At 51.5% G+C, this 17207-nt stretch overlaps 1 protein-coding gene across 1 annotated transcript in view; it reads right to left on the reverse strand.

Moving 5' to 3' along the window:
- Positions 1 to 17206, reverse strand: part of ABHD17C (abhydrolase domain containing 17C, depalmitoylase) — a gene marked incomplete at its 5' end in the record, with an annotated part of 42867 nt that extends 25661 nt beyond the window's left edge. Inside the window, one exon of the mRNA XM_035024332.1 lies at positions 16842 to 17206. Coding sequence (XP_034880223.1) covers positions 16842 to 17206 — 365 coding nt within the window. The remainder of the gene's footprint in view (positions 1 to 16841) is intronic.
- Between the last annotated feature and the right edge of the window lies 1 nt (position 17207).

Genomic DNA, 17207 nt, shown 5'->3' on the forward strand with positions numbered 1-17207 from the left:
TATAATCAGGGAATTATTTTCTGTTAATGAACTCTCGATGAATATAAAATCTTCCTCATAATATGGAAGTCTACCATTCCACTTGATCTCCCACTTTCAGAAACGCATGCATATGCATCAGCAGGGTGTAGTCACTGGTGAGTCTAGACTGCAGGAGAGGCGGGTCCATTGCATTGCCCTGTGGTCAGGCCACGTGTGAAATGCCCATGGTACCCCCAGGCCTGTCTCAGAAATGTCGCTAAAGCAGACCACGTTCAGAGAGGAGGGCCGGAATGGCGAAGGGTCCAGATGCTCATGCACAGCATGGTCAAAAGAACTGGGGATAGTTAGCCTGTTAAAAAAAAAAAAAAAGGCAACTAGGTAAGAGAAGAATTTAATTTAGCCACCGTTTATTGAGGCTTTCTACATGGCATCAGATCCTGCGGGGAGTTCAGATGTGAGCAAGATACCACCTTTGCCCTGCTAGAGTCTACCTGATAGTGGTTTCCAAGTATCGATGGATGTTACCTGGAACAGCAACCAAGAATTAGGACCAACGAGAGAAAAGGAAAAGAGTTGAGCTTCACAACAGAAAATTGTTCTTCTTAGAAAGATTCAACTGTTGTTATCTAGATATGAACTTAATTATTCATGCAGACAACATCTGAAACAGAATGGTTATCAGTAATCAGGGAATTATCAGCAAGGATAAATCCAGGATTCAGGTGGTTGGTGACCCGGGACCTGGAGGGGGTGGGAACTGAGTGGGAGTGGGTGGTGAGCCAGGACCAGTCTCAGCAATATTGGACCTATTAAAAAGATCTGGAAACTACCGTTGTCCTTATTTTTCTTATTTTGCTGTGGATGAGTAAAAGTGTCTGCTTGCACCGCGGACCTGGACTGGGACTGCGGACCAAGTGGATCCCTCCAGTTCTCATGCCCCTTCCACGGATCATCTGACTACATATTCTATCGGCTTCCCTAGCAAGAGCGAGAGCCTTAAAATCCACTGGTAAACACAACGAGCTTTATAGGGCACAGCAAACTACAGAAATGACCATACCCCCTAATATCTCTGGCTCTAATTCAAGAAGACTCAGCTTCTGTGGGGTGGGAGGATGGGGGAGGGAGGGATATAAAATGGTTTTCCTTACAAACGGCGCCTTACACCAGGATCTATTCTGCCAAGAAACCTGCAGATGCTCCAAACTTCGCTCTTCTACCGCCTGAGTCTTCTTACTGTAGGCTTACGAAGACCCCCTCACTTTCAAGCCTGGTAAGAACCCACAAAGAGGGGGGTTTCCAAGGACTTCTCTTACTTGCTGCCCCGTGGCCGTTGAGACCGAAACATGTCAAGAGCCTCGTCTGGGATTAGGTCAAAAAGCCCTTCCTGAGAACTGCCAAGCACTAGGCTCTTGAGCAGCTGGTTATGATAAACATCCTACATCCTCGGAGCGGGCTGGAGGCCAGTAAGCCACCTGCAATGATCATTCAAGCTCCTGGAGGTTAAGAATGCCTTTCTTTGGTTATCTGTTGAAACTAAAGCACGTTGAGGAGGCTCCATAAACAGGTCAGATGGATTTGTAGGGATTTTTCACTCCCTATCAGGAGGGAAAAGTGGTTCAAGTTTAAATGCTCACAAATAAAACACTGTTCCATGTTATTAAAATAGGTCATCATGGCCCTTTAAAACCAATTTCAGGAATGACAATAAACAGAGGAATGAGAAATAAAACTCAATTACACTAAAAAAAAAAAAAAAAAAGTCAAATATGGAAAGACCATGTTGCTGGACCACAACACACTGCCTTCTTTACAGACTGACAAAAATCACCGGAGAGCAAACTATAAAAGTAACTACTAATGGAAACAAATTAAGAGAGGCAGCCCTGGAAAAAATGTAATAATCAAAAGAAATACACTGAAGCCTCCCACTCAGCTGCTGAACAGCCACATGGGCTAAGGTAAACCATTCCTCTCCCAAGCCTCCTCCTACTAATATACCAAGTTATATTACAGTACCTGTCACAGTACCTGTCCTACCTTTCTCCCAAATCACAGTACCTGTCCTACCTTTCTCCCAAAACTACCCTTAGGGATGGAGAGGGTACATGGGAACGTGCCCTCAGGCACAACACCCTATACAAACACAGTGGGTTGCTACTTCTCAAATCTTTAAAGGCAGAGGCTACAACATCTCCTCCGTTTGCATTTCTTCCCGTTTCCCAGCAGTTTTTTTAAACATTCATTTTGTCAGACTTACATACAAGCACTTTGCAGACATGTGCTCATTTATTATTCATAACAAACGTTACTATATACACGACTAGCATTTCCCCCTTCTACAGAAGAAGAAATTGAGGCCCAGAGGAACCCAGAGGCAGGAGCCAAGCCGGGGCAGTCTGGTAACATGATCCTTGCCCTTGCCCTCTGCACCTCCTACCCGCCAAAAGTTACAGGGGTTCTGTGTACCAGCCCCTCAGCATCTCCATCCTATCAGAATCCACAACGCGAAAGGCAGAGCGGTCAGAACCACCCATCTCACTAGAAAAGAATTGTTTCTTTTCCTCCTTTCAGCTGATTTACAAAGGTTCAGGAGACTTTTTTTTTTTTTTTTTTTTGTCTTCAGAATACTGTTAGACAAAAGTCCAGAATTCCATGGGGGGTGGGGGGAGAGTCTCTATGGGTATTCAAAGTTACCTTTTAAATGCAAATTGGAGGTTGTTGTTGTTTTTTTTTTTACTGTAAAAGATCTAGTAACAATGAAAGATTGTACCAAGCATCTGACCCAGCACCTGAGACACATCAGGCACTTGAATTGTTGAAGGGTTGAAAACTGTAAAAATTTAAATTTCTTATCGTGCTCAGATCCTGTGATTCTAAGAAAAGAAATTCAAAAAATGTTAAGTATAACAATATGAATCTAGACCACTGGTGTCTAAACTTTCCACCATGTAACCTCCCTTCCTAAAAATGAGAGCACGTATTTCTGATAGGTGTATAGATGTAGACTTATATATATATGAGTGTTTTAAAACATTATATAAAATCTTAGGAACATTTAAAATAAAAGACATTGGAAAGCAGTAAGTTATGAACAGAAATATAAGTTCTGACGTTTTCTCTTGGCGCCCAGTGCATAGTCTTGAGCACCTTCCAAGATGTTCAGCTCCCATCACCCTTGGGGCCCACGAATGTAGAGAATATCGTCTGATTTTAGAACCTGAGCCCCAGGGTCAGGCTGCCTGGGTCCAAACCCTGGCTCACCTCTTAAATCTGTGTGACCCTGGGCAAGTCACTCATCTCTGCTGGTCCCTGCCTCACAGATGTGATGATTAGAATTATGTACCGTAGGAAATGTGCTTAGCACAAAGGAGAGTGATGGCTAAACCAAAACTGACACCTAAAGCAAACCTCCTGTTTATGAACAGAGAAAACGGGGTGCAAACACAGTATATGACTCCCCAGGTCACATGTCCGTGCATGTCAACGCCTGACGAGGAGCCACACCTCTTAGCTCCAGACCATTGATATTTCTATGTTTTTACTGCACCCCACTCATTCTAGATAAGTGGGACACACCCCTGGAGTTCAAATCTATCCATCCCTCCATCTATCCATCCATCCACCCATTCATGCATCCCACTCATTCTAGATAAATGGGACACACTCCTAGAGTTCCTATCTATCCATCTACCCATCCATCCACCCATCTATCCATCCATCCATCCATCCACCCACCTACCCACCCATCTATCCATCTATCTATCTTTACAACAATGATGTTGAAATCAATGGCCAAGACTCCAGTGCTTTTCCTTTGAATACTATTTGGTATGAAATCTATTTAACATCTCCCTTAGACCTATTCTCGTACTGCAATCCATATTCCAATGATGGCAGGACACAGTGCAGTGCACCAAGGAAAGCCTGGGTCTGCAGATGGCTCCTCACCATGCCTGGGTGCTCATGCAAGAGACAGAGCAAGAGATTGCCAGGAAATCGAATAGCTGGGATAGGATCTGTGCATGTCCATGGTGCGAATTTTTCTTACAATAAAAGAGACAGGAGGGGCGCCCAGGTGGCTCAGCTGGTTAAGCGACTGCCTTCGGCTCAGGTCATGATCCTGGAGTCCCGGGATCGAGTCCCACATCGGGCTCCCTGCTCAGCAAGGAGCCTGCTTCTCCCTCTGACCCTCCCCCCTCTCATGTGCTTGCTCTCTCTCATTCTCTCTCAAATAAATAAAATCTTTAAAAAAAAAAAGAGAGACAGGAGAGTAACGATAGAGTGGGGGAGGGGATGGATGCCGCAAGTACGGTGTAATACTGATAACTGTTGAAGGAGGATGATGAGGACATGGGGTTCATTTTAATATTTTATTTATCTTGTATATAATAAAGTTAAAAAAAAATAAAACAATATGGCAAAGCAAAAAACAGAGCTGGAGTATCGATCTCAAGGTCCTGAGGAAGCGAAGGTCATCCACAGGCAGCCCAGTTGTTCCAATTCTGCATTCTCTGCATTACCAGCTGCCACAAAATACACAAATTCCCAGAAGAACAACGACCGGGTCTTCCGAAAACACATCAGAAAGCAGTGGCCCGCAGTGTGTGTGTGGGGACAGCGAGGCCATACTGACAGGACTGGACTTGTCCACACTCCTGCCCCATAACGGACAAGAAGGACAGACAGGCTCCGTCCTCTCTGCACTCCTGTCACCCTGCCTGGACCAGTCCCACAGTCAGGCGCCGCTCGGGAAAACAGCTTCATCCCGCAGAAGGAAGGCCGGGCATGCGGTGGGGGGGTGGCGGGCTGTGGGCAGCATCTCAGGTCCCCAGGGCCCGGCGGCCCCTTTCCCTCCCCGGGCCGTCTGTGTAAGCGGTGCTGCGCTGGGCTCTGCGTGAGTCCGGGGAGAATCGGAGCCGGGCCCTGTCCTCGGGGACGCCACAGTCCTGCCCAGGAGCCGGACGCGGGCCGAGCAAGCCGGGAGCTCTTTCCGGCAGGGATGAGAGCGGTGGAGCCCAGAACGCAACCCGGCCGCGCTAGCAAGGCTCTGCAGAGCGGCGGGAGGGACGGCCCGGGAAGGGCGCGGGGAGCCGGGGCGTCTCATCCTCGTAAACACACCTGCGGCAGCCCTTCCTTCTAACCCCCCTGTTGAGAAAAGAGCTGAGGATGCAGGAGACCACTCCCGAGAGACTCGCGCCCAACCGTTCCAAACGTCCCGGGCGTTAGTGCACTGCCTTTGCAGTTCTTTGTAAACGTGGAGACGAGGGGACAAGGCAAAAGCCATGGAAGAAGGGGCCACGGAAGGTGCAGGTGTCCCCCTTTTGGCTCAGAGGGGAAATCTGGGGGGAGGCGGGCAGGAGCCACCACACAAATGACCACGGTGGTCTTCACCACACCCGATCCTGCAAAGGTACTTGAGGTGCCCTCACACTGCCCACGTCCTGCAGCGCTCATCCCCACTCAGGGTCAGGCTTTCCAGAAACTAGTCTCGGCGAAGCCAGGAGGCTGGCAGCACCGAAGGGACCCCAGGGACGGCAGCAGGGCGTAGGAGTGGGCAGCACCTCCCACGGGGAACCACTGCGATGCCTGGGGTGCCACAGCTGCCCCCCTGGGTGCCTCCGAAGAGATCACAGGAGGGCCCAGCTCTCCGGACACAGGAAGTGACCCAGGAGCCAGCAGCCAACACCACCTGACACCATGGTGCCCCCGGGGAGAGAGCCGTCATTCACGGGCGCATGGGATCCTCCCACATGGGGTGCTTGCAGAGGCCTGGTGCACCCGGGGTGCAGACTGAACGGGGCTGGACTGGGGGGTTGGCCGGAGGCAGGGTTCTCCCAGGCAAACGCCCATTCCCCCAAGTTTGCTTTTGGTTTCGTGGCTTTCCTCCTTGGAAGGGACAATTCCCAAATTTATCCAGACCTTGCTCCTGAAATCCAGGCTCACGCCCTGTCTCCTGCTCCGTGTGTCCCCCTAGATGGGCATCGCAAAGGCAACAGAGACAAAGCGAGACTCCTGGCCCAGCCTCCCCACTCGGGAGCCTCTCCAGCCCTCTGCCACCTCAGTGAGGAGGGACTTCCTGCGGCTCAAGACAAAACCCCAGGACTCATCCTAGATCCTCCCTTTCCCCACTCGACTTGGCAAATACTGGTGACCTACCTCTAAACGAACACCCCAGATCTGAGCACCTCTCACCACCCCTGCAGCCACGTGTCTGACCCACACCACCATTGTCTCTAACCTACAACCCTTCAGGTGAATCCTAACTGGCCTACTTCTTCCCTCCCTGGGACCCCGGCCTTCCATTTGTCATCCACACAATCATCAGGAACCACCGAAGCCTATCAAATCCGGTCACTTCTGTCCCCAAGGCTCCCATTACAAGCTGCACAAGCCCAGTGCAATGGTCTATGAGGCCAGATAGGAGCCCCAACCCCACCCGGTGACTCCGTCCGGGTTCCCATTGCCCCCACCATGCACCTCACTGGCCCTGCTCCAGCCACACCAGCTTCCGGGATGTTCTGTGAACCTCAGGGCCTTTGTCCCCTGGCCCTTCCTGCACCGAGCCACAGGGCTAACCCCTCACTGCTCTGGGCCGGATGTTCCCTGGATGAAGCCCCTTCTCACCTTTTAAAACCGCACTGCGCACGCCCACTCCCTCGGTATTCCCACCACCCGACTCTCTTCCACGTTCTTCTCCTTTCTCCATAACATTTATCATATTCTAATCAAATACAGTTTACATAACTATTAGGATGACTGTTTTTCCTGGGTATCTGCCCCCTGTGAGTGAAAGCTTCCAACAGTAGGGATTTCGTGTTTGTTTTGTTCCGGAAGAATGTCTGCCCATGGCAGGCCCTTAATACATTTGTTAAATAAACAGATCCAACAGGATATGAGATTGAGTCAGAAAAGGATATTTCATAATTCAAAGGCCGGGCAGTGGACCGTTGCCGGAGATGACAAGGTACGAGGTGTGGCCGCGGACGGGGGCCGTGGAGGTGCGCAGGTGGAGGGGAACGAGGGCGAGGGACGGGTTGGGCAGCCAGGAAGCAGGGGTAAGGAGCAGGCTCTCCACGTCCGTGAATATTTCGGCTGCAGGGGAAGTTGGCACGGGCGGGATGGCAAAGGAAACTGGGATCCAGGTGGGCAAGATGAGTCTGCTGCAAGGTGTGGCTGGCCAGACGTGTGGACAGACAGGAAGGCCCCAGAGGGGGGCTGCAGCTCAGGCCCGGAAACAAGGAAGGATGATGGTGGTCAGAACGATGGTGGGGCGTGTTTCCAGCACGCGGACTCTGAGCTGTGGCAGGGCTGGAGCCCCAGGCCTGCGAGCTCCCGCTGAGCTTTGGGGACAGAGGCAGACCCGAAATCCTCCCCAGTGAGGGCAGAGCCCGGCCATCTTCATCCCTCCCTTATGACCATGTTCTTTCTGGGGTTTTCTTGAAGCTTTAGTAGGAAAAACCAATTTTTTCCAATTACATATATGAGAGCATGCTCATTTAAAAAATTATTTCCTCCAGCCTGGTTATATAACATAAAACACGCAAAGAAGTGTTTAATATGTGAATGGTCCTTTCTTTTCATATATATGAAAACTAAAGTGATCTGAACACAAGTTTACAAGGATGCAACCAAACACAGGGAATCTGAAATATCCTTGAGTTATTCATGACAACAGGGAGAAATCAAAATATTTAAGTTAAACCAGCATATAAAACCCTTGTGCTGGTATTCTAGACCTTTGCGGCAACATAATTATCACCGTTCATGGTTTGGTTCTGTCCATGACAATCACTAAAAATAGTTTCGGGGAAGTTGGAATTCTCATTTGATTACTAGCCATAATAACAGAGGGGTTAACCAGCAGTTATAATTAAAGTCTAGAAACTCTCACTCTGTGGATACATCCTGAATATGGGCTTGCTTCACTTTCTTCCCCCAACCTAACTGCCCAGATTTCATTTGAACCCCTCAAAAATGTAAACTAAAGGAATAAGCTAATAATCAGTACCAGGATTCTTTTGTGCTCCCTTTTTATTTGAAAATCAAAGCTGTGCTCTGTTAACAAGTAATCCTGAGGTAGGGCTCTGCTCAGTGATTCAGCAAATCATTGACAGGCATCCGTTAACTAGCAGTCTGAATCCGAGTGACCTAGACTTTCTGGAAACAGAGGTTTCCAGTTTCACCATGGTGCCACGGTCCTCGAGCGCTCTGAAATAAATCAATAGTGTGGAAGTTATCAATGAGCTCCATTACACAAAGCCTTGAAAACTCAACAGGAATCTGAGGTACAAGGCATCATGGGAGCATTCATATTTTAAAAGGAAGTGTGTGATTCAGGTCCCTTGCCCGACTTTAAGGGAAGGATAACTATCTACTGAAGGTCGTCCCAGTAGTTAAGAGCAACCAGCATGTCCTGAGTGGTGGACAGGGACTGGGTTTTACCTTCTCGTCCCCCTCATCCCTGACGCTATGTCCCAAGAAGTCTCCTGCCAGACCACACGGCCCACACCCAAGAGCAAGGCCCGCAAAGGGCATGGTGGGGCGAGCGAGAGGGACAGGTTGCAAAGTAATTGCAAGGTGTTGGATTACAGGTAAAGTTTCCTCTCCCTTTAAGTTCTCCTCTGGGCATATAAACACCTTGGTAGATGAAGTGCCATCCAATCTGAAACACTAACGCATACTACTCCCCAAAGCACAAAGGTGATACACCGAGCCCAGAGGAATAAATTCAAACAGCCTCTGCCCCTTAGCGGCATATACAGTCATCCCCCCACTTATCCGCGGTTTCCAGTTCCTGGAGCTCAACCACAGTCCGGACGCAGGTGATCCTCCTTCCGACGCCTCATCAGAAGATCACTAGCCGCCTGACGCCACGTCCCCGCACCCACGTCCCCCTCCTCACATCATCTTATCATGTGGGCACCGTATCATTTCATGTCCCCATAAGGAGGGTGAGTGCCGCATAGTAAGGTAGCTGGAGAGGGAGAACACATTCACACAACTTTCATCATAGCATATTGTTCCATTGTATACTGTTACAATTGTTCTATTTTATTATTAGTTATTGTTGCTCGTCTCTTGCTGTGCCTAGTTTACACATTCAACTTGATCACAGGTACGTGGGCCCAAGACAAAGCCCAGCATACACAGGTTTGGTACGATCCGTCTCAGAACAAATCTCCCACGGATGGGGGGGACGCCTGCAGAACTCAGTCATCGCTGCTGTTCTCTGCACCCACAGCCACCGAGCCAGGCCTGCCCTGAGCGCTGTTCACGTCCACGCAGGGTGGGGAAGGAAGTGAGCTCTCTAACAGTCCTCCTGATCTAAGTGCCTGGCCTTCAGCATGGTCTGAACATGCGGTTATGATAGCTCTAATAATGTTATTAATGATCGTGAACAGGAACAGCCCATTTGTGGTGCTCTTTCCGTGTGGGAGGCACTGGGCTAGAGCACCTCACACAGGAGGTCACTCCCATTTTATCATTACTGACACGGTGAGTGACCAGTCCGGTCATGATGATACCTGAGGTCCACACAGGTTAGGAGACCTGCCCGAGGCCAAGCAGCTAATCTAAACTCGGGTCTGCCTGCCTCCAAAATCCCTGCCCTTCACACAGAAGCATCAGAGAAAGCTCAGACTCACAGGAACATTCCTCGCCAGGTCCCCCTTGAGGCAACCTTGCTGGGTTGCTCTGACGTAAGAGCCAGGAATCTGCACGGCTGTAAATCAGCTAAATGAAGAAATAAATCACCAAGTCGTCTCGAGCTGGAGACCTCTGACTGGAGCGGCATGGAGGGCCACCCCTGCGCACCTGCGCCCGTGTCCCCCGCCGCCTTCACCCAGCCCACCCACTCCCCTGGGCCCCAGGGGCCGCGCACGGCCAAGTCCACAACCCCGGCTACTGGCCACCAGCTGCCCGCCGTCCCAGGGGGCGGCCATCGGCTGCAGGGCAGGAGAGGAGAGGAACGAGGGAGGGGAGGCCTATTTCCCTACAGCCAGTGGCCTCCAGGCCAGCCACGGGAGCCCACATGGGTGGTCACAGAAAGACAACGGTGTCACTGCGCTACTCACAAGCTTTAAGGAACCAGCTGTGGGCTACTCTTCAAGGTCCATGCTCTTTTGTCAGAGTGAGCCTCGTAGAGGCCGGGAGCTCCGTGGAGGCTGGGCCTCGCCAGCCCTGCAGCCAGGAGGGGCGGGAGCCTGGCGGGCAGAGCCCCTGCAGGTGCTGGGGGAGTGGACGCCCCGGGGCCCGGCCCCTCTGCCGGGATGTGCCTGGTTCAAGGGGACATGAGGGACTGGAAGATGTGCCGGAATCAGAACGAATTTCCCTCGCTCCAAAGGTTCTGGGCTTATCTAACTTCTGCAAATTCAATCTCTTAGGCGAATCAGGAAGCCTATTATTTAAAGCAAGCCTGGGAGGAAAAAAAAAAGAAGTCATTCGAACAGCCAGCTAATGATCTCCTAAGGGTCTCTTGCTGAGATTTTGGATCCCTGCGCGAAAGGCCTCTTCAAGTGCAGATTCATAGTCTCACCACGAGCTAAAGCAAAATACCCCGGGGAAGGCGGGTGTGCTGCCCGTGCTAACGCGGGGCCCGGGGTCTCCTGTGGGATCCAGGCCCCGGACACGGAGAGGAGAGGAGCCAAAGCCGCGGGGGAGGGGAGGGCGCCCCCTCGGGGCTGCGCTCTCAGTCCCCTCGGGTGACATCCTTGAGGTGACTTCTCCAGAACGAACAAAGGGAGGAAAGGCCCCTTCCGCCAGCCGGGCACCAAGACACCAAGCCGACGACGGGCGCGAAGCCCGACCCTCCAAGGGCCCCTGAATAAATACAGATGCGTTCAGAAGGCGTGGCTGCCCCTTCCCACAGAAACACGCACGAGCCCGTCGGGTCTTCTGCAAGTGGGTCACCCTCGGAACAGAACCGTGGAGAAGGAGTGATGAATCACGCACACAAAAGCTGGGGATCTGCTGGGGCTGGAGAGAAGCGCTGCCCGCACGGCGAGGCCACCGCCACGGCCCGGCACGCGTGCTCCGAGGGCCCGGAGGAGACGCCGAAGCAAAGGGCGCCCTGCCGACCCCCAAAACGCACTTCACCCACTTCGGCTTCAACAAGTCTATTCCGAGGAGCTGCACTCTCCCGAGTGGGACAGTCCCACACTGGCTGCCTTAAATTGCAAGCCAATACCCTGTTCCCTTTCTAGAAACACCACCCTGCCTGTGCCTCATGTCAACCACTCTTCACGACACGTTCTGTTTTCCTCATTCCCCGTCGGTCAAACCCAGGCAGAAGTCCTAAGCGTCCCTCCCTTAATGGCACCGTCGTATTCTCCCCGGGAAAACTGAGAGCAAAGAAGTCAGGTCTTTAACTTCACCTTCGCTGGGAAAGGAGCTGCTTTGCTCCTCCCGGGAGAAACCCATCCTGAGAGTCAGAACCATAAACACCATTCACAACCAGCACACGGATCCCACCACCCGAGGGCACCCACTACAGCCTTCCTGGGGCTTCCGAATCGTCTAGTTACGGATCCTGTGAATCACAGACACAGAAGTTATAAAACAGCAACACAGGGTTACGTTTTCAGAATGCTTCTGAAAGCTCTCTCTCCTTTCCACCACCACCGTGGTGTGTGCGGCGGGCTGACCCTCGCCACGTCTTCTCACGATCTTCCAGGATCAAGAGATTCCTGGCCAAGAGACAAAAGCAGGATCGGCCCACTCCCCGGTGGATGCGGGTGAAAAACGGTACTAAAATCAGGTACAACTCTGAGGAGGCGATGGACACATATTCGCACACTTACTAAAGCCACATGAGGGTCCCATGTTCCTATCCTATCACTCTGCAAACATTCCTACTCCTCTCCCTAAACAATCCCTAAGCCATGGACATGTTTTACTGGGGAAATGGTTGTTCTCTGTTACTGTGCCCCCACACCAGTAGGTTGGTTCAGTAATAAATGTGTGAGACCTTCAGCTGGGGAAAAAAAAAAAAAACAACCTCCAAAATCAAGTCCATCCTTTCACAAAAAAGAAACAGAAGCAAGCAAGCAAGAGTTTGGGATTAGTGATACTCAGAGGGAACCTCCGCACCTCCCCCAGTGTCTGGTATGAGCGGGTGCACACCTGGTTAATGGTTAATGGCTTGCTGGTAAAGTAAATACACGAGTGAATCAAATATTGTCTTCGGTAATTTGCCTTTGGCACCGAGGCACCGAAAGTCAGTTCTCTTTCCCTCTGCATTTGCTTTCTCCAACTGGGTCAGTGTTTCTGTCATCAAACACCTCGCCCTTCCACAATCTCTGCATCAAACGGAAGGTTCGAACAACTTCTGTGGATGGCACTGGTAAACACTGAAGATAAACTGAATCACAAATGCCTTCTCTCCTGTTTCTCTAGATTAAAATGTTTCAGCCAAAATACCCTCCACCCGTCTTCCACCTCATGCTCTGGGTTATTTGCTTGTTTGGGTTTCTACTTGCAAATCCGCTTGATTCACACCTTCTCGAATCCGGGGGTCCACTTCTGTAGCTGCTTGTGTCCAGAGGACCCCTGAGGACTCGGACACCTGAGGACGTGTGCTGAGGGGCTTAATCTGCCTACTCCCACCTTAACCCACACGGAGTAATCACTGCCCCAGCTCAGGTTCCAACACTACCTTCCAAGAAGGCTGCGCTGATTTTCAGCGTCCTTTCTACACATTTATTTATTTATTTGAGAGAGAGAGAGAGTGAGAGCGAACACAAGCAAGGGGAGTGGGAGAAGCAGGCTTCCCGCCGAGCAGGGAGCCCGACGCGGGGCTCGATCCCAGGACCCTGGGATCACGACCTGAGCCGAAGGCAGACGCTTCACTGACTGAGCCACCCAGGCACCCTCTACAAATATTTCTAAGGGATTCCAACGCATTCCCTCAATGGCTTGTATTCACAACATACTTAACAAAGTATGTAACACGAATGGAAAGCACGTGCTAACCTTCAAGCTTTCAGTCGGGCTTAGGTTCTCAATCGTAGAGAACCTCTCCTCATTGTTTCCATACCAACTGCAGGAGGACTAGATATTCACGTCCGCTCCCCCAAAATGCACATGTTGAAACCTAACCCCCAGAGTGATGGTACCAGGAGGTGGGGCCTCTGGGAAGTGGTTAGGTCCTGAGGGTTAGGGTTTGGAGCCTGTCTGGGGTGGGGGGGTTAGTGCCCTCATTAAAGCTGCCCTGCCCAAGAACGCTCCCCCGTCCCTTCTGCCGAGTGCAAATGCAGTGAGAAGTCAGCAGTCTGCAACCGGGAAGAGGGTCCTCTCTCTGGACCCCAACAACGCTGGTGCCCTGATCTCAGATGTCCAGCCTCCAGAACCGGGAGGAATACATGTCTGTTGTCTATGGACCACCCGGTCTGTGGTTATCTCCTTATAGCAGCCCAAATGGACTAGGACACCAACTCACTTCTTCCACATTAGGTCCACACTCTTCCTGAATCCTTCAAAGCTACTTCTATTCCACACCTTTTCTAACAATTTCTCAAATGCTTAAAATAATCATCTACTGGCCAAAGAGTAATGAACACCCTTCTTGCCTTCACGTTTACTCGAACCCTAACAAACCTTTGTTTTGGACTACTTGCTCACGTCACCATTCCTTGCTGATGTCCCCCACGCACGTGGGTAGTACCCATACTGGGTAGTATCTATGTGGGAAGTCCTCCCTCAAGGACCGGGCAGCACGTTACAGCATGCGCAGGGGCTAACGCAGACAGGGGCTGGACACAGATGAAGAGGAATATAAAGGAAGGGTTATTGTTACTCTTCTGTTTGAAACAGACACTTCACTGTCCCCAGAACAAACACATAATGGATCAGACCTCAGGTCAATACATCGTAAACCACCCCCCCTTTTTGGTCTATGGTTGTGTCCAAGGATATTAAAGCTTTGGAGGTAAAATAAGACCCAACTCTTGTTTGTAAGAGTCCAACTTAGGAAAAACTAAATTTATCTCATTATTGACTTATGCGGCATCCATATGTGCTATTCATTAAACAAATATTTAACGTGTACCTATTATTTAGGGCATTGTTGGACATAGAGAAGACACAGAGTCCCTCCCTCAAGGGGCTTCCAATTTAGTGGGAAAGACCATTAAATAACAAGACATAGTAAAAAAAGCATAAGTGCAGGTCAAGGGGCTGAGTACCAGGTGTCCAGGAACACAAAGGGTCTCCGAATCCAATCAGGACCCAGTCAGGATCGAGTGTTTCCGACACAGGAGAAGGGCACACGCAAGAGGCTACAGGTGAGTGTGAGGAGGGAGGCAAGCACGGGGCCAGGTACTCCGGGGGAATGCAGCCTGAGTACAGAGACAGAGACCACGCAGGACAAGGCAGGCTCTCCCATCAGGATCGTGAGCAGTGTGGACCAGGAGGTCAGAAGAAAGATCCCCAAAGAAGGAGGTGGAAAAGGGGGTCTGGCCCAGCCACAGAATGGGTACCTGTGGTGGAAGGCACTCCTGCCTTGGCGAGGACCTGAACAGAGCTGTAAACGGGCACAGAACAGGGCACCTTCCAGGCAAGGTGAAGGCAGGAGAACCGGAGAGAGCAAGAGAGTCGGCTGAAGGAAGGCAGTGAGGAGACGGACCGGCTTCAGGGTCGGGTAACTCCCATGTTATTAGAGTAACTGAAACACATAAATGCACCTCTTGAGAAATCTGATAAACGGGAGCAGCTGGTGTAGTGGGACGAGTGTGAAACCAGCGGTCAGGAGACCTACTGTGGACACACCGTGAGACGGCCTTCCCGGGGCCTCGGTCAGACGCGGTGCATGCACAAGAGCAGGGTCCAGAAGTCAGGAAATACATTCTGTGCCTAGCAACCCACATTCTTCTGCTTTTCTAAAATATGAAATAGAATATATTATGCCATGCACGTTGCCCATAGAAAAAAGAGGGGTTTGTGAAACATCTGCTTCAGATACAGACGTGTACAGACAGATCTGATGTATACGTGTGTGCCTGATCGAGGCGTGACCTATATGTGTTACTGTGGGGTCACCTTCCAAATAGTTGAAAAGCACACAGCAAGACGATCTGGAAGTTTCTTCAAATTCTAAGACTCTCACCGCAGCCTTTAAATTCTACCCCACTTTACAGATGTGTGAATCAATCTAGATACGAATTCTGCTGTAAAATTAAATAAATGGTAGGCAAAATTTAGCTCTATCATCAGATGTTCCAAAATCGAATCGAATTGTTTACCCGAAAACAATGCCCTTAAACTAAATATGACAAAAGTCTCCAGGAAATAACTACCCCTAGCCTATTTTGTAACACCTAGCCACACCTGTATATTCAGGGCAAAAGGCTGGCCTCATATCTGACAGGCTTTTGTTCTAACGTAGTTACACACACATAGAACGATGGTCTACAGAAATTCTCACATCTGGATACTCAACGTAGGGTTTTAATGGTTCGTTTTTAAGAGATTCAATGCCAACCCTTATTCTTAATGCCTTTATCAACAGTACACTGTCGCAATGTATTGATTGTGTAGGACACAGAGTTTTGAAACCCTTTACTGGAACCGGTGGCTTTCGACTACGTGTGGATCCCGACTCAGTGGATCTACTTGGATACGTTCTCATGTGCCCAAACCACTTTCGAAAAACCATCATCCCAGTGAAGTCCTTCAGGACTCCCAGAGAACACAAATAACAATGTATACGAAATCCTAAATACCTTCCTGCCGGCATTTTCCCCAAAACGCAAAGGGTAATTTAGGAGCACAGGCATGAACAGGAGACATCATTCGTGTTGGCAATCTGCATAAGCCACGCAAACGTATTTTAGAAAAACACGCAAGTGCCGGTTGCCAGAATCGTGCCAACGACCGGGGACTCTTTCAATGGGAAAAATCAGATAGCATTATAGACATGATCTCAGGTATTTTCACCACCATTGCTCTAGGGTAGGTGGGGAAAAGTCACAAATACCAAAACCAGAGCACAAACAGGTGATGTGACTTGCGCACTTGCCGGAGGTGTGCCTAAGATGAGACTAAAACTCGGGTTTTCTGACCCAGGAACCAGGCCGGCCATCTGGGCCTTGCCCATCAAAGGCTCTCCCACCATAAATGCTTTCCAGTCCTGTGAATGCTAATTCAAGGTCAAGCGAGTCCCCAAACCCTGCCAGGTAAGATTCAAACTCTGCCCGGGCCTGTTTCTGAGGCTCTGTGGAAGGTGCCAGGCCGACAGCCACCAGCTACCTTCCTGCCCACACAGCACCAGCTCCTCTGCACCCTCCCCCCCGGGAGACAAACTTCACACCGGGCGCCCCTCCAGCTGCCTCCAGGGCCGCCCACCCATGGCCCCGCGGAGCCCTTTACAACGGGAGCAGAGTCTTTGGAAGTCATCCCGTCCATCACACGCTGTGGGAGCCCGAGGTCGAGAGGCTGCAGTGCCTTGCCCAAGGTCACTTCGGTCTGGGGACCTTCAGGCTCTGGCGGCCGGCTCACACAAACTCAGCGCGAACCAAGTTGCTTCTGCCCAGCACTTAAGCCACCCCCACGCCTGCACTTGCGGTGACCAGAGCCACAAAAGAGCCGGCCAGCTGGCCGGGGGCACCCAGGCGTGCCTGAACAGGCAACCCCCCCCCGGGTCTGAGCTCACAGGGGCCCTGAGGGCTGGTGGGGTTTGGGGAGGGCATGGGAGGAGGCCAGGCTGGAGAGGAAAGGCGAGCGCCCGGGGCCGGGGCGGGGGGCGCGGGGGTCACACTCTGCGGGCGCACGGCCGGGGAGGAAGGGCCCTCTCCCCGGGGGCGCCCGCCGCGCTCCCCGCCGCACGCGGCTGCAGGCCGGGCCCGGAGGCCCCGGGGGCTCACCGGGTGCGCAGCGCCTGCCAGGCGGCGTCGATGTCGGCGTACAGGTTCTTCTCGGAGGGCTTGCCCGAGCTGGCGCCGTAGCCCGAGTAGTCGTAGGAGAAGATGTTGCAGTTGATGCGCGAGCCCAGGCCGATGTAGAAGCTGCACATCTGGCCCAGGTCCACCGCGTTGCCGTGCGAGAAGAGCAGCGTGTAGCGGCTGGAGGGCGCGCAGCGCACGAACATGCAGCCGAGCCGGTTGTCCCGGGCCGTGCGCGAGAAGAAGACCTCGACGGCGTCCAGCTCGCGCTGCGAGTACTGCCAGTCGGCGCGCTCGCTCAGGCGCAGGCTGCACGCGCCGGGCCCCGCGCCCTCCTCGGGCGGCGGC

Source organism: Mirounga leonina, unplaced genomic scaffold (genome assembly GCF_011800145.1).
Source record: "Mirounga leonina isolate KUSES-001 unplaced genomic scaffold, KU_Mleo_1.0 Mir_178, whole genome shotgun sequence".
Classification (NCBI taxonomy): Eukaryota; Metazoa; Chordata; class Mammalia; order Carnivora; family Phocidae; genus Mirounga; species Mirounga leonina.